The sequence below is a fragment of the Cherax quadricarinatus genome, chromosome 56 (assembly GCF_038502225.1).
Source record: "Cherax quadricarinatus isolate ZL_2023a chromosome 56, ASM3850222v1, whole genome shotgun sequence".
Classification (NCBI taxonomy): Eukaryota; Metazoa; Arthropoda; class Malacostraca; order Decapoda; family Parastacidae; genus Cherax; species Cherax quadricarinatus.
The window spans coordinates 11,562,730-11,583,594 of record NC_091347.1 but is presented as its reverse complement, the minus strand read 5'-3'; the positions used below and the strand labels follow the sequence as shown (position 1 = coordinate 11,583,594).

At 42.8% G+C, this 20,865-nt stretch overlaps 1 protein-coding gene across 1 annotated transcript in view; it reads right to left on the bottom strand.

Annotated features, from left to right (window-relative positions):
- Positions 1–20,865, bottom strand: part of LOC128700666 (methyltransferase-like protein 27) — a 43,001-nt gene that overhangs the window by 4,167 nt on the left and 17,969 nt on the right. Inside the window, exon 5 of the mRNA XM_070096982.1 lies at positions 17,671–17,763. Within this exon, the coding sequence (XP_069953083.1) occupies positions 17,671–17,763 (93 nt within the window). The remainder of the gene's footprint in view (positions 1–17,670; positions 17,764–20,865) is intronic.

Below are 20,865 nucleotides of genomic sequence, written 5' to 3'. Positions count from 1 at the left end.
CAGCGGCAGCCACTGTGGATTTGACGCCACTGACGTATGCAGCCCACAGCGCTCACTGTCTGCTGGGTGGTGACAGTACTCTACGTAGGCAAATCAACAGCTGTCAAAGATGTCGCCTTCACGTATTCAATCCAACAGCAAGAAGAGCAGTGATTCGGTGGTTAAATCAGTCAATCAGCAGCAGCCAGAGCAGCAGCTGAATCCACAGCAAGAACACAACTCAATTTAATGAAAAAGGCCTCTCCCAGCACGGGGATTGCAAGGCAACTAATTAGAAGCCTATCTCCTGCCGTGCAGGAGATAGGCAAGGAATGAGTCCCAGTTGTTTACCTGAACCAAAGTTTCTGTATTGTTTGTTGTTCTTGATTCGCCGGTAGTCTTTCGGCCCGTGTCTTTTCAAGATGGTGACCCGGCCTTGGCTTCCTGTCTTGGGAGTGTCGTGAGACCCATGTCTCCCATAGGAGGAGGTACAAGTGCCTCCTCAGCTTCGGGACCAACTGTCCCCAGGCCTAGCCCCATTCCCCGCCCTCACGGTGCTTGTAGGGAGAAGCTAGATCTCTGGTCTGCCATCTGCCCCGCCCCATGGGGGCTCGTGGGAATGGCAGTCTAGTGAGCTGCAGGTAGTAGCAAGCTCTGGCACCATCCTCGCCCTAGGAGGGCTCATGGGAGTGGTGTCTATATACTACTTCTTGATTCGCCGGTATTCCCCCGGCCCGGGCCTTTTCCAAGTGGTGGCCCGGCCTTGGCTCCCTGTCTAGGAAGTGTCTGAGACCTAAGTCTCCCATGGGAGGAGGCACAAGTACCTCCACATCTTTGGGATCAACTGTCCCCAGGCCTAGCCACAGTCCCCGCCCTCACGGGGTTCGTAGGGAGAAGCTAGGCCTCTCTGGTCTGCCATCCCCGCCCCAAGAGGGTTAATGGGAATGAGTATTGTGAGCTGAAAGCTCTGGCTCAGGCACCTACCCTACCCTAAAAGAGTTAGGCATGGTGTCGATCAAAAGTTTTTGTATTATTATTATTATTAAAGATTAGCCGGTATTCTCCCGGCCCGGGCCTTTTCCAAGTGGTGGCCCGGCCTTGGCTCCCTCTTTAGGGAGTGTCTGAGACCTAAGTCTGCCATGGGAGGAGGTACAAGTACCTCCTCATCTTTGGGACCAACTGTCCCCAGGCCTAGCCACAAGCTAGGCCTCAGGACCAACTGTCCCCAGGCCTAGCCACAAGCTAGGCCTCTCTGGTTTGCCATCCCCGCCCCAAGGGGGCAAATGGGAATGACAGTCTTATGAGCTAAAGGCTCGGGCTCAGGCACCTACCCTACCCTAGAAGGGTTAGGCATGGTGTCGATGAAGTTTCTGTATTCTATTCTATTCTATTTGATTCGCCGGTAATCCCGGCCCGGGTCTCTTCCATTTTGGTGACCCGGCATTGGCTCCCCGGGTAGGGAAGTGACATTTATCTTTACTTGCACCTGTGTGGCAGGTCTTCAGCAGGAAGGGGGGGGGGTACCTCACCGGCCCTATGGCCAGATGATGTACCAAACGTTAGTATGCACTAACAGTGGCTGGTGTGCAGTGCAATGGAGGCCCAAAGCAGGCCCTCGCAGCAACTTCAGCGGGGGGGCGGATGACATGCAAGGACTGGAAGTAAGGTTTCCAAGTCCCTGACAGCTAAGTACACAAGATGTGCTGCCTCATTCTCTCGGGTCTGCCCTACTGGGGTCATTGGGAAGTGTCTACGGCGAAGGGGCATCGTAGCCGGGCAGTCTAACAGGTAGTGCACCAAGGGCTGTGGAACCATTCGGTCACAATGGGCACAGAGCTCCTCTCGTGCCCGTTCAACAATCCGCGCAGTGGTGAGATACCCTAAGCGTAGGCGGTGGATATGCACCCTCAGTTCCCTGGACTGTGTCCGAAGACTTGGAGGGGGCACCTTGTGGGTCGCCCTGACATACCAACAGAGGCTCCGTGACTCCCCAGGGTCAGGGAATGGGCGCCTCGCCGCACCAGCAGCCAACAGCGCAATCTGGCTGAGGCTGATGGAGATTGCAGCATGTGGCTGTGCCTCGAGGGTTGCAGTCCTAGCAGCCTCATCTGCAGCATCATTGCCAGGGATACCCACATGGCTCGGGATCCAGTTGATGGTAGCCCTGCGACCCTGGGCCATGAGAGTCTGCAGGTCACCCCGGATGGATGCGATTAAGTGTATGTTGTCCTTTGGCTCTCTGTGCATAAGCGCTTGGATTGCTGCCTTGGAATCAACGTGGATGATGGGGGGATGCTGATGGCTTGCAAGAGCATGCCGCAGAGCTTGTTGGATGGCAAAGAGTTCGGCCTGGAGGATGGTGCAATGGTCTGGGAGGCGCCAACCTGCTGTCAGATTGCTGTGGAACATCCCAGCAGCTGCGCGGCCTGCCACTGGGTCTCTGGAGCCATCAGTGTAATATGGCACACACCCTGGGCCTTCCGCACCCACAATGCTAGCCGAGGCAAGGTGGTGCAGAATGTCCCGGGTGCAATGCCTCTTGCTGTCTGGTAGGGTTGTCCAGCTCACCGCAAACAGCTCTGGTGCCCAAGGGGGTGGCACCGTGTAGTTCGCTGCCAGTCTGTCGCAGCCCCCCGCCTGGAGCAATGTCATGGGCAAGAGCTTCTGTGTGGCATCTGCTACCGACCACATCCATCGGCGGCCGGGATGCAGTGGAATGACCTGTCCCTGGCGGACCCGTAAATCTCTCATCAGTTTGTCAGCCCCTGGGAGTCGGAGATACTTTGCAATCCTCCTGGTAGCTACCAGTTGGATCCTGTCTTCAAGAGGCTGTAGCTGCACCTCAAGGTTCAGAGCCACTGCATTGGCCCACCTAGGAGCCCCCAGCATGGCCCGTACAGCTGTGTTCTGGATGACACAGAGGGATTTGATGTTTGTGGGTCTGGCGTGAACCAGAGCAAGTGCCCCATAGTCAATGAGGGAACGTATTGCCTGGATGTAGAACAACCTCATGACCTCGAGGCTGGCCCCAACCCTAGGGTTGGCCATGGCACTCAATGCCCTGACCCTCTGCAGAGCCCTTTCTTTAATGTGGCGCACATGTTTCTGGAAGGTGAGGTGCCTGTCAATGTAGATGCCAAGGTACCTATAAAGTTTCTGTATTATTATTATTATTATTATTATTAAAGATTCGCCGGTATTCTCCCGGCCCGGGCCTTTTCCAAATGGTGGCCCGGCCTTGGCTCCCTCTTTAGGGAGTGTCTGAGACCTAAGTCTCCCATGGGAGGAGGCACAAGTACCTCCTCATCTTTGGGACCAACTGTCCCCAGGCCTAGCCACAAGCTAGGCCTCTCTGTTCTGCCATCCCCGCCCCAAGGGGGCTAATGGGAATGACAGTCTTGTGAGCTAAAGGCTCGGGCTCAGGCACCTACCCTACCCTAGAAGGGTTAGGCATGGTGTCGATCAAAGTTTCTGTATTATTATTATTATTAAAGATTAGCCGGTATTCTCCCGGCCCGGGCCTTTTCCAAGTGGTGGCCCGGCCTTGGCTCCCTCTTTAGGGAGTGTCTGAGACCTAAGTCTCCCATGGGAGGAGGCACAAGTACCTCCTCATCTTTGGGACCAACTGTCCCCAGGCCTAGCCACAAGCTAGGCCTCTCTGGTCTGTCATCCCCGCCACAAGGGGGCTAATGGGAATGACAGTCTTATGAGCTAAAGGCTCGGGCTCAGGCACCTACCCTACCCTAGAAGGGTTAGGCATGGTGTCGATCAAAGTTTCTGTAACTCCTAAGTCAATCTCTAGAGAGGGAGACAGAATAAATGTAAGTGAAAGAGAAACTTATGGAACATTTTTTTTAAATATTCACATCTTTCTTACTTTATTATTATGGGTGTAAATAAAGTATATTGCACTATTTCTCGTCATCTATAAATCGATTTAGCATTTTTTTATCATTTGCCAGTTACCAAAATACCCTGATCATTGTCAATATTTATCAGTGTCAAAAACAGTGCTGCAAGTTTATTTTTTTTTGTTTACTTTTCATTTCTTTGTTGAACGATCTTAATGAAACTTTTCTCTAACACTTTTTCATGTATTCAGAATCCTTAAAACCCTTTATGACAAATAAACTGTAGCTGCTAACATACCAAACCAGGTGTTAATTAAACAGTTATAGGCGAGATCTGCGACACTCCCTTACATGTACGGTTTGATTAAAACCCACAAGACCGGTTTTCCAGCCAGACCTATAATCAGTTCTGTAGGATCGGCATCATATGCCTTGTCAAAATTGTTGGTAAATATATTAACTCCATTGCTTGGTAACATTTCTGAAGCCCACATGAAAGACTATGTTGATCACATTAACACATTGCAAAATGTCAACATGTTTAATGATTTTACACTTGTAAGTTTTGATGTCACTGCATTGTTCACGAGAGTCCTTGTTCCCGACTTGATACCATATTTGGAAGAAGGATTAGATGAGGTTTTACTTGTCTTTTGATAAAAATACCATTATTGTGTGTAGTTGACTACAAGTTTGAGTTTGAGGGGAATTACTCTGCTCAAAGGCAGGGAATGGTGATGAGGACTCTGTTGTCTCCTCTGCTGAGCAATATGTATATGGAATTTTTCTAGGTTAGACTGTTGAAAGATATTTTGCCTTGTTGAGCTAAATTGTTCAGATATGTGGATGACTTCTTGTGTCTTTAGGAAAATAATATGACCTTAGATGCATTTTTATCAAGATTTAGCTTGGTCCCGTCTATTAAATTCATCGTGGAGAAAGAGGTCTCTAAGCTTCCATTCTCAGATGTGTTGATACACCGGGTTGACAGAAAGTTTAAGTTTGCAGTATATAGGAAGGCCACCAGTGTGTGCTCAGACATTCACTATTATTCCAACCATGACACAAGAGTTAAAAGGATTGTATTACTTACTATATCTCTGAGAGACTACAGAGTGTGCCCCGGAATTCCTAGATGAAGAAAACAGGAAAATATTTGACATTACCATGAAACCATGAAAAGCTACATACAGTGATACAAGGGCCCAAAACCTCAGGCTGTTAAAAAGAGTTCTAGAGGTACCGGCCGTTCGTCATAGTAGGAGCTGCCAGAAGTCGGGTTTCTTCAGCACGTAAGTTATATTTTTTGTATCAAACTGAACACATATTACTCTGTCAAATAATACTGCAGTAGTCCTCTCACGAACTACTCCAAATAACCGACAGGATCCGTCCGGATTCGTGAGCCCATGACCTGAGTCAAAGCTGGCGCCCTTAACACCCAACCACATTGTAAAAAACAAGGTATCCTCTGACCGGATTCACAAGCTGACAGGGATTTTAGGGCCCCTTAAAAAACAAACACCCAAAAAGTTACTGCTAGCAACAGTACGATTGTCTCATATCAAACTACACTATATATATAGTGGAAAATATTGCCTCAACAATGCTTCAGAGTGTGTCAGGGAAGGATAGAGCCCGCCTCCTGGCAGTGAGAGCCCCTCATGCTGGGAACTTTCTGTTGGCTGTTCCCAACTCCAGCCTTGGCACACGCCTCGACCCACAGACCATCCGCATCGGTGTTGCCCTTCGACTTGCCGCCCCTATTCTCGCCGAACACAGGTGTATTTGTGGCAGTGAAGCAGCAGACTGATTCGGGTACCATGGTCTTGTGTGCCGTAAATCCGAGGGAAAGATTGCAAGACATGAGGAGGTTAATAACATTATCAAGAGGAGCCTCACAACAGCTGGATGCCCAGCAGTAAGGGAGCCACCCCAACTATGCAGATCTGATGGCAGCCAGAAGCGTCCAGATGGTATCACCCTTCAAGCCTGGACAGATGGGAAGCAGGTGGTGTGGGACTATACATGTGCATCTACCTTGGCTGATACCTATCTCCAATACACCAGGGAGGAAGGAGGGGCAGCTGCCAGCTTCAGGGAGTCCCAAAAGTCTAGAAAATATGGAGAACTTGCCCATCATTATATGTTTGTTCCCATAGGCTCAGAGACCCTTAGCTCATGGGGAAAGAGTGCATCTAATTTCCTTAGGGAGCTGGGAAAAAGACTCATCAGGGTAACTAGGGATCCCAGGGCAGCTAGTTTTCTGTTCCAGCGGCTCAGTGCGGTTGTTCATAGGGGTAATGCCTGCTGCATTTTGGGCACGTGCCGCAGCTCTAAGGAGCTGGATGAGATTTTCGCCTTATAATCGGTGATACACACGTAACAACACGTACCATATATGCCACCTTTATATCAACAATGTATCTCTTAAATCTTCTGTACCAAATTATGTAATAAAATATTCCTATTGGTAAAAAAAAAAATAGTTTAAAAGATGGGGTGGTAGGGGAAGTGGAATATTCAAACGGCTTCATGAAGAATTCCAAATTTTCTTCCTTGAAGCCTTTTTATCCACTTCTCCGAGGCTATGGTTCCCACAATTTACACCAGAGGCATATATATATATATATATATATATATATATATATATATATATATATATATATATATATATATATATATATATATATATATATATATATATGTATGTATGTATATATATATATATATATATATATATATATATATATATATATATATATATATATATATATATATATATATATATATATATATATATATATATGCAATAAGATCACAGTAAACAGGTGATTTCAGAATATGCAAAACAACCACTGAGAAAGAATAGAGAAATTCCAAACACTCTAATGACTACCCACATTATCAAGGAACAATGAAAGTAATGCATCAAAGGAAGGCATATAAAGGGTATAGCCCACACCTCACTATCACATCCCACAACAAAGCAATACCTGACGCGTGACTCATAAGAAAGGGAACACTGCAGCAGGCCCGCTGGCCCAACTAGACAGGTCCTTCACACAACCCACCAACAAACTATTCTACCCAAAAATTAAGAATTTTAAAATTTATTATTTGTCCAATGTATTATTAAATTTTTCCTAAATTCTATTAATTATAAATGGATCTCATTTATATAAACCAAAGGAAATATTCATATTATTGTCAAAACTGTTTTTTATGAAACAAGATTCAATTATATTTCTGTCAACCATGGACTTGCTTGATACAACTTTCTCAACTTTTTGAAAATCAATTGGATGGTTAAAATCTCTCACATGAATAAATAGAGCATTGGAATCTTGTCCAGTTCTAATGCTATATTTATGTTGTTTTAATCTTAGTTCGAGATTTTTACCAGTTTGACCGTAATAAACTTTATCGCAAATTTTACAAGGAATCTTATAGACACATTCGTCAGCATTTTGCGGGGAAATTCTTTATCAAAAGTTTTTTTCTGTAGCAAGATTTTTAAATACAACTTTGATATTAAAAGTCTTAATTAGAGAAGGCATATCACCCAAGTTTTCATGGTAAAGGAGAACCAACACATTTTTAGGTGAATTAGATTGGCTGTCCTTTTTCGGATTGTAAAAAGTATTTCTACCAATTTTAAAAGATTTATCAATTACGTTTCTTGGGTATTTCAAATCATTAACTATTTTATAAATTTTGGATATTTCCTAATCTATGAACTCTGCACTACAAGTACGTAAAGCTCTCAAAAACATTGATGAGAAAACAGACAATTTATCTCTATCTTGTTGCAAAGAATAATAGTGGACATAAGAACAGTTATTTGTAGGTTTTCTGTAAATTTTAAATTTGAATTCATTATTACCCATAATAATTAAAACATCTAGAAAAAGCAATGAGTTATTTTCTTCAAACTCAACAGTAAAGTTTATAGAATGGGCTAAGCTATTTAATTTGCCAAGGAAATGGTGTATATCTACATTTTTGGGCATAAGACATAAAATATCATCAAAATATCTGAACCATTTAGCTCTATTAGGGAGGATTGTGTTAAGCAACCTTGTTTCAAAAAATTCCATGTATAGGTTACTAATATATATATATATATATATATATATATATATATATATATATATATATATATATATATATATATATATGTATATATAAACACTGATCTCTGGCTGAAGGAGACTCGAACCTACGAACCTTAGGACAAGGTACGCAGTGCTTTACCAATCTACCCACACTGGACCAATACCTTGGCGTGTAGCATGAGCTACACGTTTGATCCAAGGCAGCCAGCTTTCAGGAAGAAGGCTTACAGCTTTTCATCTCATCCCCTGCATGCATCAGCCTTACTAGAGATTTGAACAATGCACGGAATTCGCGAGAGCATGCGAAATATACACAAACACTGATCTCTGATTGTTCAAATCTCTAGTAAGGCTGATGCATGCAGGGGATGAGATGAAAAGCTGTAAGCCTTCTCCCTGAAAGCTGGCTGCCTTGGATCAAACGTGTAGCTCATGCTACACGCCAAGGTATTGGTCCAGTGTGGGTAGATTGGTAAAGCACTGCGTACCTTGTCCTAAGGTTCGTAGGTTCGAGTCTCCTTCAGCCAGAGATCAGTGTTTGTGTATATTTCGCATGCTCTCGCGAATTCCTTGCATATATATATATATATATATATATATATATATATATATATATATATATATATATATATATATATATATATATATTATCAAGGAACTATACATAATCTTTTATATATTAAGCCTATTCTAGCCAGCCAAACCAGAAGAACTGTTTAAGACAACTAAATACTTCTAGTAGTTATAGACGAGCTAGTTAGGGAGTTGTCAAGTGGTGTAAATTATACACAAATAACCCGCACGACGTTTCAGTCCGACTTGGAATGACTTGTGACAGTGACTTTGTAAATGGTTCAAGTCGGACCGAAACGTCGTCTTGAGCTCCTCTCTTCTATGCGCTGGTTATCTGTGTATCGTTCCAGTCACGGTATTGTGCCGTTTTTTGTTATTGTTGTAAATGACCACCACCATGAAAATCTGTGTAGTCTGCAGAAAGGGTAAGAGACGAAAATAGGCCTGGATTGTTTCCAATCTCTGTAGTAAATGGTCCCATGGGTTGTGCAGGAATTTTAAATCAGTGACCATGTTTGATATAAAATCCGAGAAATGTTTTTGGATCTGCCCTAACGAGATACACCTATATATTAAAACACAAGAATACCAATAAAGATCCTTTTTGAAAGACATATCATCATGGTATGACAGCCGGAAAAATAAAATGGGTGGGTTGGATGGGGCTGTCTTGGAAGAAATTGCTTCTGAGGGTGCTAGTGTTGTCCTGGAGGTCAGAGAATCAAAAGGAGACAGTGCTATTCAGCTTACAGAATTACAAAATAGCAATACTGGTATGATGCCTCAGAGAATAGTGTTGACACATTACCAGCAAAACCTGTTGGAAACACTGTACAGAGGAGGTAGGTAGAGGGGAAACAGAAAAAAATGCACCAGCAGCGAACACAGCAAAAAAAAAAATTATAGCAAACAAAATTCCAGTTGATGGAAATTCTATACCTTGGGTATCTGCAGGCATGGTATATCTAGTAGAACAGGTGGGACATGCGCTTTTGACCATCCCAAAAATGCCGCACCCACATGACAACAGGAAGGTGTAATTACCATTCCTGTAACTTATTTCACCCAGAAATGTGTCACTGGTCACTCCATGAAAGAATATGCTACAACGCATTCTGCCAGGCACATCATCTAAAGGGGACAAGAAGACACAGACCAGCCAGACAATGGGAAAGAAAAGAGGGGAGCCATAACCTCTCAAGATAAAGAGGTTTTTTTTAGTGCAAGGAAGGAAAAAAGACTTGCAAGACATGACAGTAATCTTACACTAAATGAAAACAGTTCTGGAGCAGAGGCACAGTCATTGACCTCCACTTCAGACAGACAGATATTAGAGCCAGCCAATAAAACTCCCCTAAATTTCATCAATATAATGACATTTGTCTTTGCAAACATACAGGATCTAAAGATGTCAACAAACAACAAAATTTCTTACATCAAGGGACTGCTTATGGAGTCAAATGCAATGTTTGCAATAAAGATCATTTTGACAACGAAATATAGATCCCAGGTTATAACCTATTCAGATGCGACAGACTAAACAGGCAACAAGGGAAAATTGACCTGTACATCACAGAGTCGCTCATTTGCTCAGAACTACTAAACACCTCAAATGATGTGGTTGAAGTTTTAGCGGTAAATATTGAAAACCAAAACTTTGTCATTGTGGTTGAATACGAGCCTCCAGGTGTAACTTCCCAGCAATTCCTGGAGAATTCTTTTGAAAATTGACCACTGTCTGGAAAATCTCCCAACTCCTGCCCCAAACATTTTGCTGCTGGGAGAATTCAACTTGAGACACATAAAATGGAGGAGTGCAGCAAATATTTTAGCACAAATCACCCCAGGAGCCAGAGAAGATGAAAATTCACACATACATGAGCTGTTAATCTCTGAACCAAATTCTCCTTTAAACCAGCAAATATTAGAGCCTGCAAGACTAGAAAATATGCTGGACCTCATCTTCACTAATAACGACGGTCTGATCAAAGACAATACACTCAGATCACAACATAATAGAGGAACAAACATGTATGCACCGGGCTCCTCACCAGAAAAATGTGATCAGTCATAATGGTATCTTCACAAAATTCAATTTCAATAACAAAAACATACAATAGGACCAAGTCAACCATGTCCTAAATAAAACAAGCTGGGAAGATATCCTAAACAACACGGATGCGCACATTTGCCTAGAAAAAATAAACTGTGGTTCTTGAGATCTGCTCAAGGCACATTCCATTATGACAAAGAGAAGATGTAAACTAGAAAGAGAGAGACGCTCCCTATACAGACGAAGGCAACGAGTCACAGCTGCTGAGAGGGGCTAATATATCTGAAATACGAAGGGAGACAGGTCAATGAAATTGCAAATATCGAACTTAAGCTGAAGGAATCTTACAAGAGACAAGAATCACAGGAAATTGATTGGAAATTGAAAAAAATAATATACTTCTTCTCTTATGCCAAATCTAAAGGAAAAACAACATCCAGAACTGGGCCCCTGCTTAAGCGAGATGGGACTTACACAGATGACAGCCAAGAAATGAGTGAGATACTCAAGTCCCAATATGACTCAGTGTTCAGCGGACCACTGCCAAGACTAAGGGTCGACAATCCAAATGAATTCTTCATGAACATGACCCAAACTCTGGTCATCTCAAAAATCTCAGATATTATCCTAACACCACATGACTTTTATAAAGCAATAAATGACGTGCCAATTGTTACGTATGGCCAGAAGTGATAATTCTCACACCACACTTTATTTCTATAAAAGCATGAACGAATACAAGTCTTGTTTCTCATCTTAGTCTTCAATGTCTGCAACAAGTCGACAATACGACCAATAGCACTACAAAGATTTCTATATACAGAAATTGCACAAAGACGCACCAGCAGCATCAGCTAGAACAGTAGCTGAATCAACAATACCAACAAGGCTGCAGAACAGATTAATGAAGCTCACATTAACCCGAAGCGAACATCAGGGAACCAGAGGTTCTGTTCCTAAATGTCATCACTTAACTTTTATTCTTTCAATGTACCAAGTACGACAATATACTTCGTCCCAGGACAGCAGTGACTCACAGAAAATGACTGAAATTCTCGGTCTTACTAGAGGCGCAAACAGCAGCACCAACCATGCTACCTCCTGTCGTGTGGATGTTCTTGGCAGCTCCGACAGCAGCCACTCAGAGTAGCTTCACAACACACACTCAGAGTAGCTTCACAACACTCACTCTGAGTAGCTTAACAACACACACTCAGAGTAGGTTCACAACACACACTCAGAGTAGGTTCACAACACTCTGAGTAGCTTCACAACACTCACTCAGAGTAGGTTCACAACACTCTGAGTAGCTTCACAACACACACTCTGAGTAGCTTAACAACACACACTCAGAGTAGGTTCACAACACACACTCAGAGTAGGTTCACAACACTCTGAGTAGCTTCACAACACTCACTCTGAGTAGCTTAACAACACACACTCAGAGTAGGTTCACAACACACACTCAGAGTAGGTTCACAACACTCTGAGTAGCTTCACAACACACACTCAGAGTAGGTTCACAACACGCTCTCTGAGTAGCTTCACAACACACACTCAGAGTAGGTTCACAACACTCTCTCTGAGTAGCTTCACAACACACACTCAGAGTAGGTTCACAACACTCTCTGAGTAGCTTCACAACACTCACTCTGAGCAGCACTCGCACACCTAGACTGATCTCTGATTTCTGAGAGTTCTCTGTTCATATACATATCCCTTGTACGGGATTATTGATATATCTTCCTGTCTGGATAATTTAAATTTAATGTCATGTCTCGATTGATTACCAATAGACCCCTGGCTGCCTTCAAGAAGCCACTGGACAGGCACCTAAAGTGACCAACCGGGCTGTGGTTCGTACGTCAGCTTGCGTGCGGCCAGCAGTAACAGCCTGGTTGATCAGACCGTGATCCACCATGAGGCCTGGTCTCAGACCCGGCCGCGGGGGCGTTGACCCCCGAAACCCTCTCCAGGTAAACTCCAGGTAAACCTACTACCAAAGGACGGTAGTACCTCCCTGGGTGGGTGCTGTCTACCATCCTATTACCTATAATACTACTACTACTAATAATAATAATAATAATAATAATAATAATAATAATAATAATAATAATAAGTACATGTACACGTACAAGCACATGTACCAGCTGACATCAATGACATACTACTATACAGAAAGCCGCCTGCTATGCTGAGCATTGCTGGCAAATCAAGTCAATTTTGTCCCAGGATGCGACCCACACCAGTCGACTAACACCCAGGTACCCATTTAATACTTACGGGTGAATATGGACAGCAGGTGTCTTATGGAAACCAGTCACTAACATTTTCCAGCAGTACCGGAGATTCGATCTCCGGACCACAGTGTGTGAGCTGAATGCACCAGCGACAGACAATGCAGATAGCATTCAAATTCAAATTTCAAATTCAAATTCATTTATTTATTCGCAAGTAGTACATTGAGATTATATTTTTACAGTGATGGGTTGCAGTGTAAAGAGAGCCTCTATTATGCCTTGGCATTATGGCCTCACTTAATGACTTACTCACTACTTATCACTAAAAAATTATGATAGTTGTTCAGTAGTTCTATTAGTAATAAGTGAATCTAATTTATACAGACAAAGAATATATTCATGTAATCAAAAATGCTTTTTATGAAACATGATTCAGTAGTTTACAGTAGTTTACAATATCAGACTGCTACAATTTGGTGAAGGGTAATATAGGTTTTGGTAGGTATGTATACTTCTATGTGGTAATTTGTCAATATATGAGCTTGGTTGTCTAGTTATGAAGTTTTAAGATTTAGGTAATTGGTTGATTTATTGGTAGTGTTAAATATTGAGTATTGTGTATTTAGTCTAGGGTGATTAAGTGGCTTTTGAGAAGAGTCTTAAACTGATTTTCAGACCTGGTTACTTTGGTATTTTCTGGTAATGAATTCCAAATTTTGGGGCCCTTTATGTGCATAGAGTTTTTACACAGTGTGATGTGGACACGAGGTATATCAAAAAGAGATCTGTGTCTTGTGTTATGGTCATGTGTCCTGTTAAGATTGGTGAGGAAAAGATTGAGTGGAGGGTTTATGTTTGCGTGTATTGTTCTGTGTATGTAGTAGGTACATGAATAAGTGTGGATGTTCTTTATGGTGAGCATATTTAGACTTTTGAAAATTGGTGGAGTATGCTGGCGGGAGTGAGAATTTGTTATCATTCTGACTGCTGCCTTTTGCTGAGTTATTAGTGGTCTTAGGTGATTTAATGTTGTTGACCCTCATGCACCAATTCTATGTGTGAGATAAGGGTAGATGAGTGACTGGTACAGTGCCAGGAGAGCTGATTGTGGAACATAGTATCGTATCTTTGATAGTATACCTATAATCTTAGAGATTTTCTTGGTTGTTTGTTGTATATGTGTCTGGAACTTGAGGCGACTGTCAAGGTGGATTCCTAGGAATTTTCCCTCCGTGAGTCTTGTGACGGGTGATCTGTTTAGCGTTATGTTAAGTGGAACATTTGCAGCTTTGTTTCCAAACTGAATGAAGTAGGTTTTGTCAGTATTCAGTGTTACTTTATTAGTCATCAACCAGGCAGATATTTTCTGCAATTCGGCATTGACTGTTGACAAGTATGACTGGGTTTGGGTGAGAGAAGATGTATGTCGTGTCATCTGCAAATAATATGGGTTTGAGAAGCTGTGATGCATTCGGTAGGTCGTTCATATAGATGAGAGAGGAGTGGTCCAAGGACGCTTCCCTGTGGGACTCCGACTGTGATTGGTTGTGTGGAAGAGTTTGCACCATTTGTGTGCACATATTGGCTTCTGTTGTTAAGGTATGACTTTAGGTGATTGAGGGAGTGGCCTCTTATACCATAGTGTGTTAATTTAGTGTACAGCAGTTCATGGTCGACTGTATCAAAAACTATGTATTGTGCCAAAACAAAAGCATTCACATTGCTAAACTCACAAACTAGTATTTAGTAACTTAGTATTTAGTCATTTAGCATTTAGTCAACTTACTCCACAATTTGTAATAATTTAGGGTTAAGAATTAATCTAAGTTTGCCCGAAATGCCTAACCTTGCTAGGTGTTCTAGTGGCCCCCTCTGTAATTAGTATTGTACTACATGTAAACCACACAATAACCAAAATCTGTAAACCCTTATAGAGAATAAACTTTGATTTAATTTGATTTGATTTGATTTACATAAATCAATGAAAATTCCCAGCGGGACTTCTTTCTTTTCAAGTGCGGAATATATTAGTTCTAGCATGTGTATGATAGCATCATTTGTGCTTTTATTATTCCTGAATCCAAACTGAGAGGGGGTTAGTATGTTATTTATTATTATTTTTCAAGATTCGCCGGTATTCTCCCGGCCCGGGCCTTTTCCAAGTGGTGGCCCGGGCCATGTCCAAGTGGTGGCCCGGGCCTTTTCCAAGTGGTGGCCCGGCCTTGGCTCCCTGTCTAGGGAGTGTCTGAGACCTAAGTCTGCCATGGGAGGAGGCACAAGTACCCCCTCATCTTTGGGACCAACTGTTCCCAGGCCTAGCCACAGTCCCCGCCCTCACGGGGCTCGTAGGGAGAAGCTAGACTTCCCTGGTCTGCCATCCCCGCCCCAAGGGGACTAATGGCAATGGCAGGCTTGTGAGCTGCAAGCTCGGGCTCAGGCACCTACCCTGCCCTAGAAGGGCTGGGCATGGTGTCGATCAGTATGTTATGTGAGACGAGGTAGGAATAGATCCGTCTATGAATTAATTTTTCAAAGATTTTAGAGAGGAGTGGTAAGTTAGATATTACAGATAGGCATAAAGCATATATATGCCCGTGAGCATTGACTATTTAGTAATGACCAATCGACTAAAACATTAGTAACATTCAGTTATCACAAACATGCCATCAGACTCAGTTATATAAGAGTAAATTTTTATTTCAAAAGTATCTGGCACTTGTTTTAAGGAAATTTTCTATCGTCGTATTAAAGAAAATGTTTGTTGGGCAACTCTTAGACTAGGGGGGAGACGATCTTATTTTAAAGAGGCTAACCCACCCAGCTTAAACCTCTCCACTAAGTGGCACCAGTCACTGGATGAATCCAAAGTCAGCTGTGTGGTAGCACTGGACATTGCTGGCGCTTTCGACCGGGTGTGGCACCAGGGCCTCTTAGCAAAACTTTAAGCACTGGGAATTGCAGGCTCTACGCTATGTCTCCTCAGTGATTACCTTCATGGTAGATCTCTAAGTGTAGTTCTCAATGGAACGGAATCAGCAAGACGTCCTATTGGGGCAAGTGTTCCACAAGGAAGCGTGCTGGGTCCATTGTTATGGAATGTCTACTTCAACGACCTTCTTCATCTCATCCCAGAATCACATGCATATGCAGACGACTGTACACTGACATTCACTTATCCAAGAGAAGAAATGCCAGCTGCTCTAAGCTACATCAATCACCAGCTGAGAGCTATATCAGCTTGGGGAAATAGATGGCAAGTAACATTTGCACCTGAGAAAACGCAAATGATGATCGTCTCTAGGCACCATGATGGTAATGCTGGTGCAGTAGTAAGGATGAATGGGAGGGTGTTGGCACCGGGAGAAGAAGTTGATATCCTTGGGGTGAAATTTGACTCCAAACTAACCAAGAAGAACCATGTTGTAAATCTTGCAAACAAGGCAACCACGAAGCTTACAGCACTTCGCCGTATCTCGCATCTGCTTGACAGTAGGGGTTGCAAGATCCTGTACGAGGCACAAGTACGCTCACACCTTGAGTATGCTCCACTTTCTTGGTTTGTCTGCCCCCCCTCTCATCTGCGACTGCTTGACAGAGTAGAGAACAGAGCAAGACGTCTCATCTCTCGCCTGGACCCATCCTGGATAGATCTGTCATTTCAGCAGAGCCTTCAACATAGGAGGGATGTGGGTGGCCTTACTGTTATGTACAAGGCCAATATTGTCAAAATACCACACTTGGATCCACTTCGAGGACAGCGTGAAACAAGCTTTTATGCCACAAGACGGGCAGAAAGCAGCAACTTCACTCTGGCTGAACCCTTCTCCAGAACATCACTCCATCTGAGATCATACATACCCAGGATGACTCGAGTATGGAACACATTCGTACAGCATAATGATGTCAACGAGATAAAGTCAGTTGATCAAATGAAAATGCTGGCCCACAGATGGCTCCAACTTCATCCTGTTCCCTACTTGTATGTCTCATAACAATAAAAATGCTTTCAATTGAGCTGATGTAGGTAACAGCTCTTAGCTTGTCAATAAAGTTAGGAATCCTTAACCTGTAAATAGCTTGTCAATAAAGCTAGGGATCCTTAACCTTGTCAAACCCTGTGTAAAAAAAAAAAAAAAAAAAGATAGAAAGAGGGAGTAGAGAGAAGGCTAAAGAGGAGGGTGGGAGAGAGAGGGGGAGAGGTAGGGGAATGCGAGGGAGGGAGAGAGAGAAAGATAGAAAGAGGGAGGGGAGAGAAGGCTAAAGAGGAGGGTGGGAGAGAGAGAGGGAGAGGTGGGGGAATGCGAGGGAGGGGGAGAGAGAAAGATAGAAAGAGGGAGGGGAGAGAAGGCTAAAGAGGGAGGTGGGAGAGAAAGGAGGAGAGGTGGGGGAACGCGAGGGAGGGGGAGACAGAAAGATAGAGGGAGGGGAGAGAAGGATAAAGAGGAGGGTGGGAGAGAGAGGGGGAGAGGTGGGGGAACGCGAGGGAGTGGGAGAGAGAAAGATAGAAAGAGGGAGGGGAGAGAAGGCTAAAGAGGAGGGTGGGGGTGAGAGGGGGAGAGGTGGGGGAACGCGGTCAAATTCCAAGGATCAGCTGTGTAAATGAGAGGGTGTGTGTGTGTGTTCTCACCTAGTTGTGGTATCAGGGGTCGAGACTCAGCTCCTGGCCCCGAGTGTGTGTGTGTGTGTGTGTATTGCAAAAGCAGATAAATTCTACTTTTCTAACAGAGAGCTCATGGTTATGAAGAATAATGTAAGTTTCCTATGTTAACAATATAATTTTTATTTCCCTTTTTAAGGGACCTTTTCTGGTATATCTACTGCGTTTGTTAATAAATACAATGTAAGCGTAGACTCACCTGGCTTGGAAAAGCGAATCATGTCATCGATGCCTTGTACAGGGACGTGACCTTCACCCATCCCGCCAGCAATTACTACCACGTCATAGGTATCTGGTTAAAACACAAGATAAACACCTTATCACATGATCTTCCAGTGATATATGTATATTCTACTTGTCATACCAGCAACAGAAATTCGCTCAAAATAAATCGTCATAATGTAGCTACAAATTACAAGCAGCAAAGTCAGATTTTTTATTATTACGACATTTTACTAACTGAAAGCTTTATATAGCTGGTAAAATACTTACAATTTATATTGATAATGCTGAAAGGTAAGCACCTGAGGTACGTGGAGAGGATGAGGACATATAGGTGAGGTGTCCATAGATCTAAGACAACAATGAGTGAGGTCTGAGCCATGGGGTGAGGCCTTGGTAATTTGTGCTTCCTGTTTCAAAAGAGTTTTTGTGGTGTTTTGCTAAAATGTACATTACTCACTTCTCTGTTACGTTATTGTTGACATGAATAGCTGAAGAGTTCGTAGGTTCGTAGGTTCGAGTCTCCTTCAGCCAGAGATCAGTGTTTGTGTATATTTCGCCTGCTCTTGCGAATTCCTTGAATTGTTAATATCTCTGGTAAGGCATGCAGGGGATGAGATGAAAAGCTGTAAGCCTTCTCCCTGAAAGCTGGCTGCCTTGTATCAACGTGTAGCGCAAGCTGGACTCCAAGGTATTGGTCCAGTGTGGGTAGATTGGTAAAGCACTGCGTACCTTGTTCCAAGGTTCGTAGGTTCGAGTCTCCTTTAGCCAGAGATCAGTGTTTGTATACACACACACATATATATATATATATATATATATATATATATATATATATATATATATATATATATATATATATATTAAAGTACCACCTCTATAGCTGGACTGAGGACCCTCATCTTCAGAGAAGACAATAAACGTACCTCAGGGAAAACTCAAGGTTCTCCCCGGAGCTGTTTGAATATTTTCTTCTCCTACCACCCTCATATATATATATATATATATATATATATATATATATATATATATATATATATATATATATATATATATATATATGCAATAAGATCACAGTAAACAGGTGATTTCAGAATATGCAAAACAACCACTCTGAAAGAATAGAGAAATTCCAAGCGCTTTCGTGACTACCCACATTATCAAGGAACTATGAAAGTAAAGCATCCAAGGAAGCTATATAAGGATCTGGCCAGCACCTCACTATCAGATCCCACAACGGTTAAACACCTGACGCGCGCCGACCCAACTTGGATAGGTCCTTTGCACAACTCACCCCACAAACTATTCTACCCAAGAAAATTTAAAAATTATTTGTCCAGTGTATTATTAAATTCTTCCCAAATTCTATTAATTATAAACGGATCTAATTTATATAAACCAAAGGAAATATTCATATTATTGTCAAAACTGCTTTTTATGAATATTTCCTTTGGTTTATATAAATTAGATCCGTTTATAATTAATAGAATTTGGGAAGAATTTAATAATACACTGGACAAATAATTTTTAAATTTTCTTGGGTAGAATAGTTTGTGGGGTGAGTTGTGCAAAGGACCTATCCAAGTTGGGTCGGCGCGCGTCAGGTGTTTAACCGTTGTGGGATCTGATAGTGAGGTGCTGGCCAAATCCTTATATAGCTTCCTTGGATGCTTTACTTTCATAGTTCCTTGATAATGTGGGTAGTCACGAAAGCGCTTGGAATTTCTCTATTCTTTCAGAGTGGTTGTTTTGCATATTCTGAAATCACCTGTTTACTGTGATCTTATTGCATATATATATATATATATATATATATATATATATATATATATATATATATATATATATATATATATATATATATATATATATATATATATATATATATGCAGGACAAGCCACGGGGGGGAATCTTTAGCTCAAGTACAATCACACTTCTCAGCGCGTAATCGAGAGTTTACCTGGAGTTTACCTGGAGAGGGTTTTTCGGGGGTCAACTCCCCCGCAGCCCGGTCTGAGACCAGGCCTCATGGTGGATCAGGGTCTGATCAACCAGGCTGTTACTGTTGGCCGCACGCAAGCTGACGTACGAACCACAGTCCGGTTGGTCAGGTACTGGCTTTAGGTGTCTGTCCAGTGCCTTCTTGAAGACTGTCAGGGGTCTATTGGTAATCCCCCTTATGTATGCTGGGGGCAATTGAACAGTCTTGGGCCCCGGACACTTATTGTCTTGTCTCTCAGTGTACTCGTGGCACCTCTGCTTTTCATCTGGGGAATGTTGCATCTCCTGCCGAGTGTTTTGCTTTCATAGGGAGTGATTTTCGTGTGCAGGTTTGGTACCAATCCCTCCAGGACCTTCCAAGTGTATATTATCATGTATCTCTATCGCCTATGTTCCAGGGAATACAGATCAAGGACCTTTAACCGTTCCCAGTAGTTTAGGTGCTTTATCGTGCTTATGTGTGCCGTGAAAGTTCTTTGTACACTCTCCAGGTCTGCAATGCCTTGAAGGGGCAGTTAATGCACAGCAGAATCCCAGCCAAGAGAGCACAAGCGATTTGAAGAGAATCATAATGGGCTTGGCGTCCCAAGTTTTGAAGGTTCTCTTTATCCATCCTATCATTTTCCTAGTGGATAACGTAGGTACATTGATGTGGTCTTTGAAGGCGAGGTCCTCTGACATTATCACTCCCAGGAGCTGTGCAAAGTTGCAAGGGAGCAACCAAAGCAGGGAGAGATTCTCTCCCTGCTTTCTGGTCGGTGCTAACCCCACTCTTCCGTCATCCACCTAGTGCCCATATAGGGTAGGAAGGTTTCTGAGATGTCAAGTATGAAATTATAAGATATAAAAAGCCAGCCCAAAGCTTTATCTAATCGTTTATAACAGGTCATGTGGTTTATAACAGGTCATGTGGTTTATAACAGGTCATGTGGTTTATAACAGGTCATGTGGTTTATAACAGGTCATGTGGTTTATAACAGGTCATGTGGTTTATAACAGGTCATGTGGTTTATAACAGGTCATGTGGTTTATAACAGGTCATGTGGTTTATAACAGGTCATGTGGTTTATAACAGGTCATGTGGTATATAACAGGTCATGTGGTTTACAACAGGTCATGTGGTTTATAACAGGTCATGTGGTTTATAACAGGTCATGTGGTTTATAACAG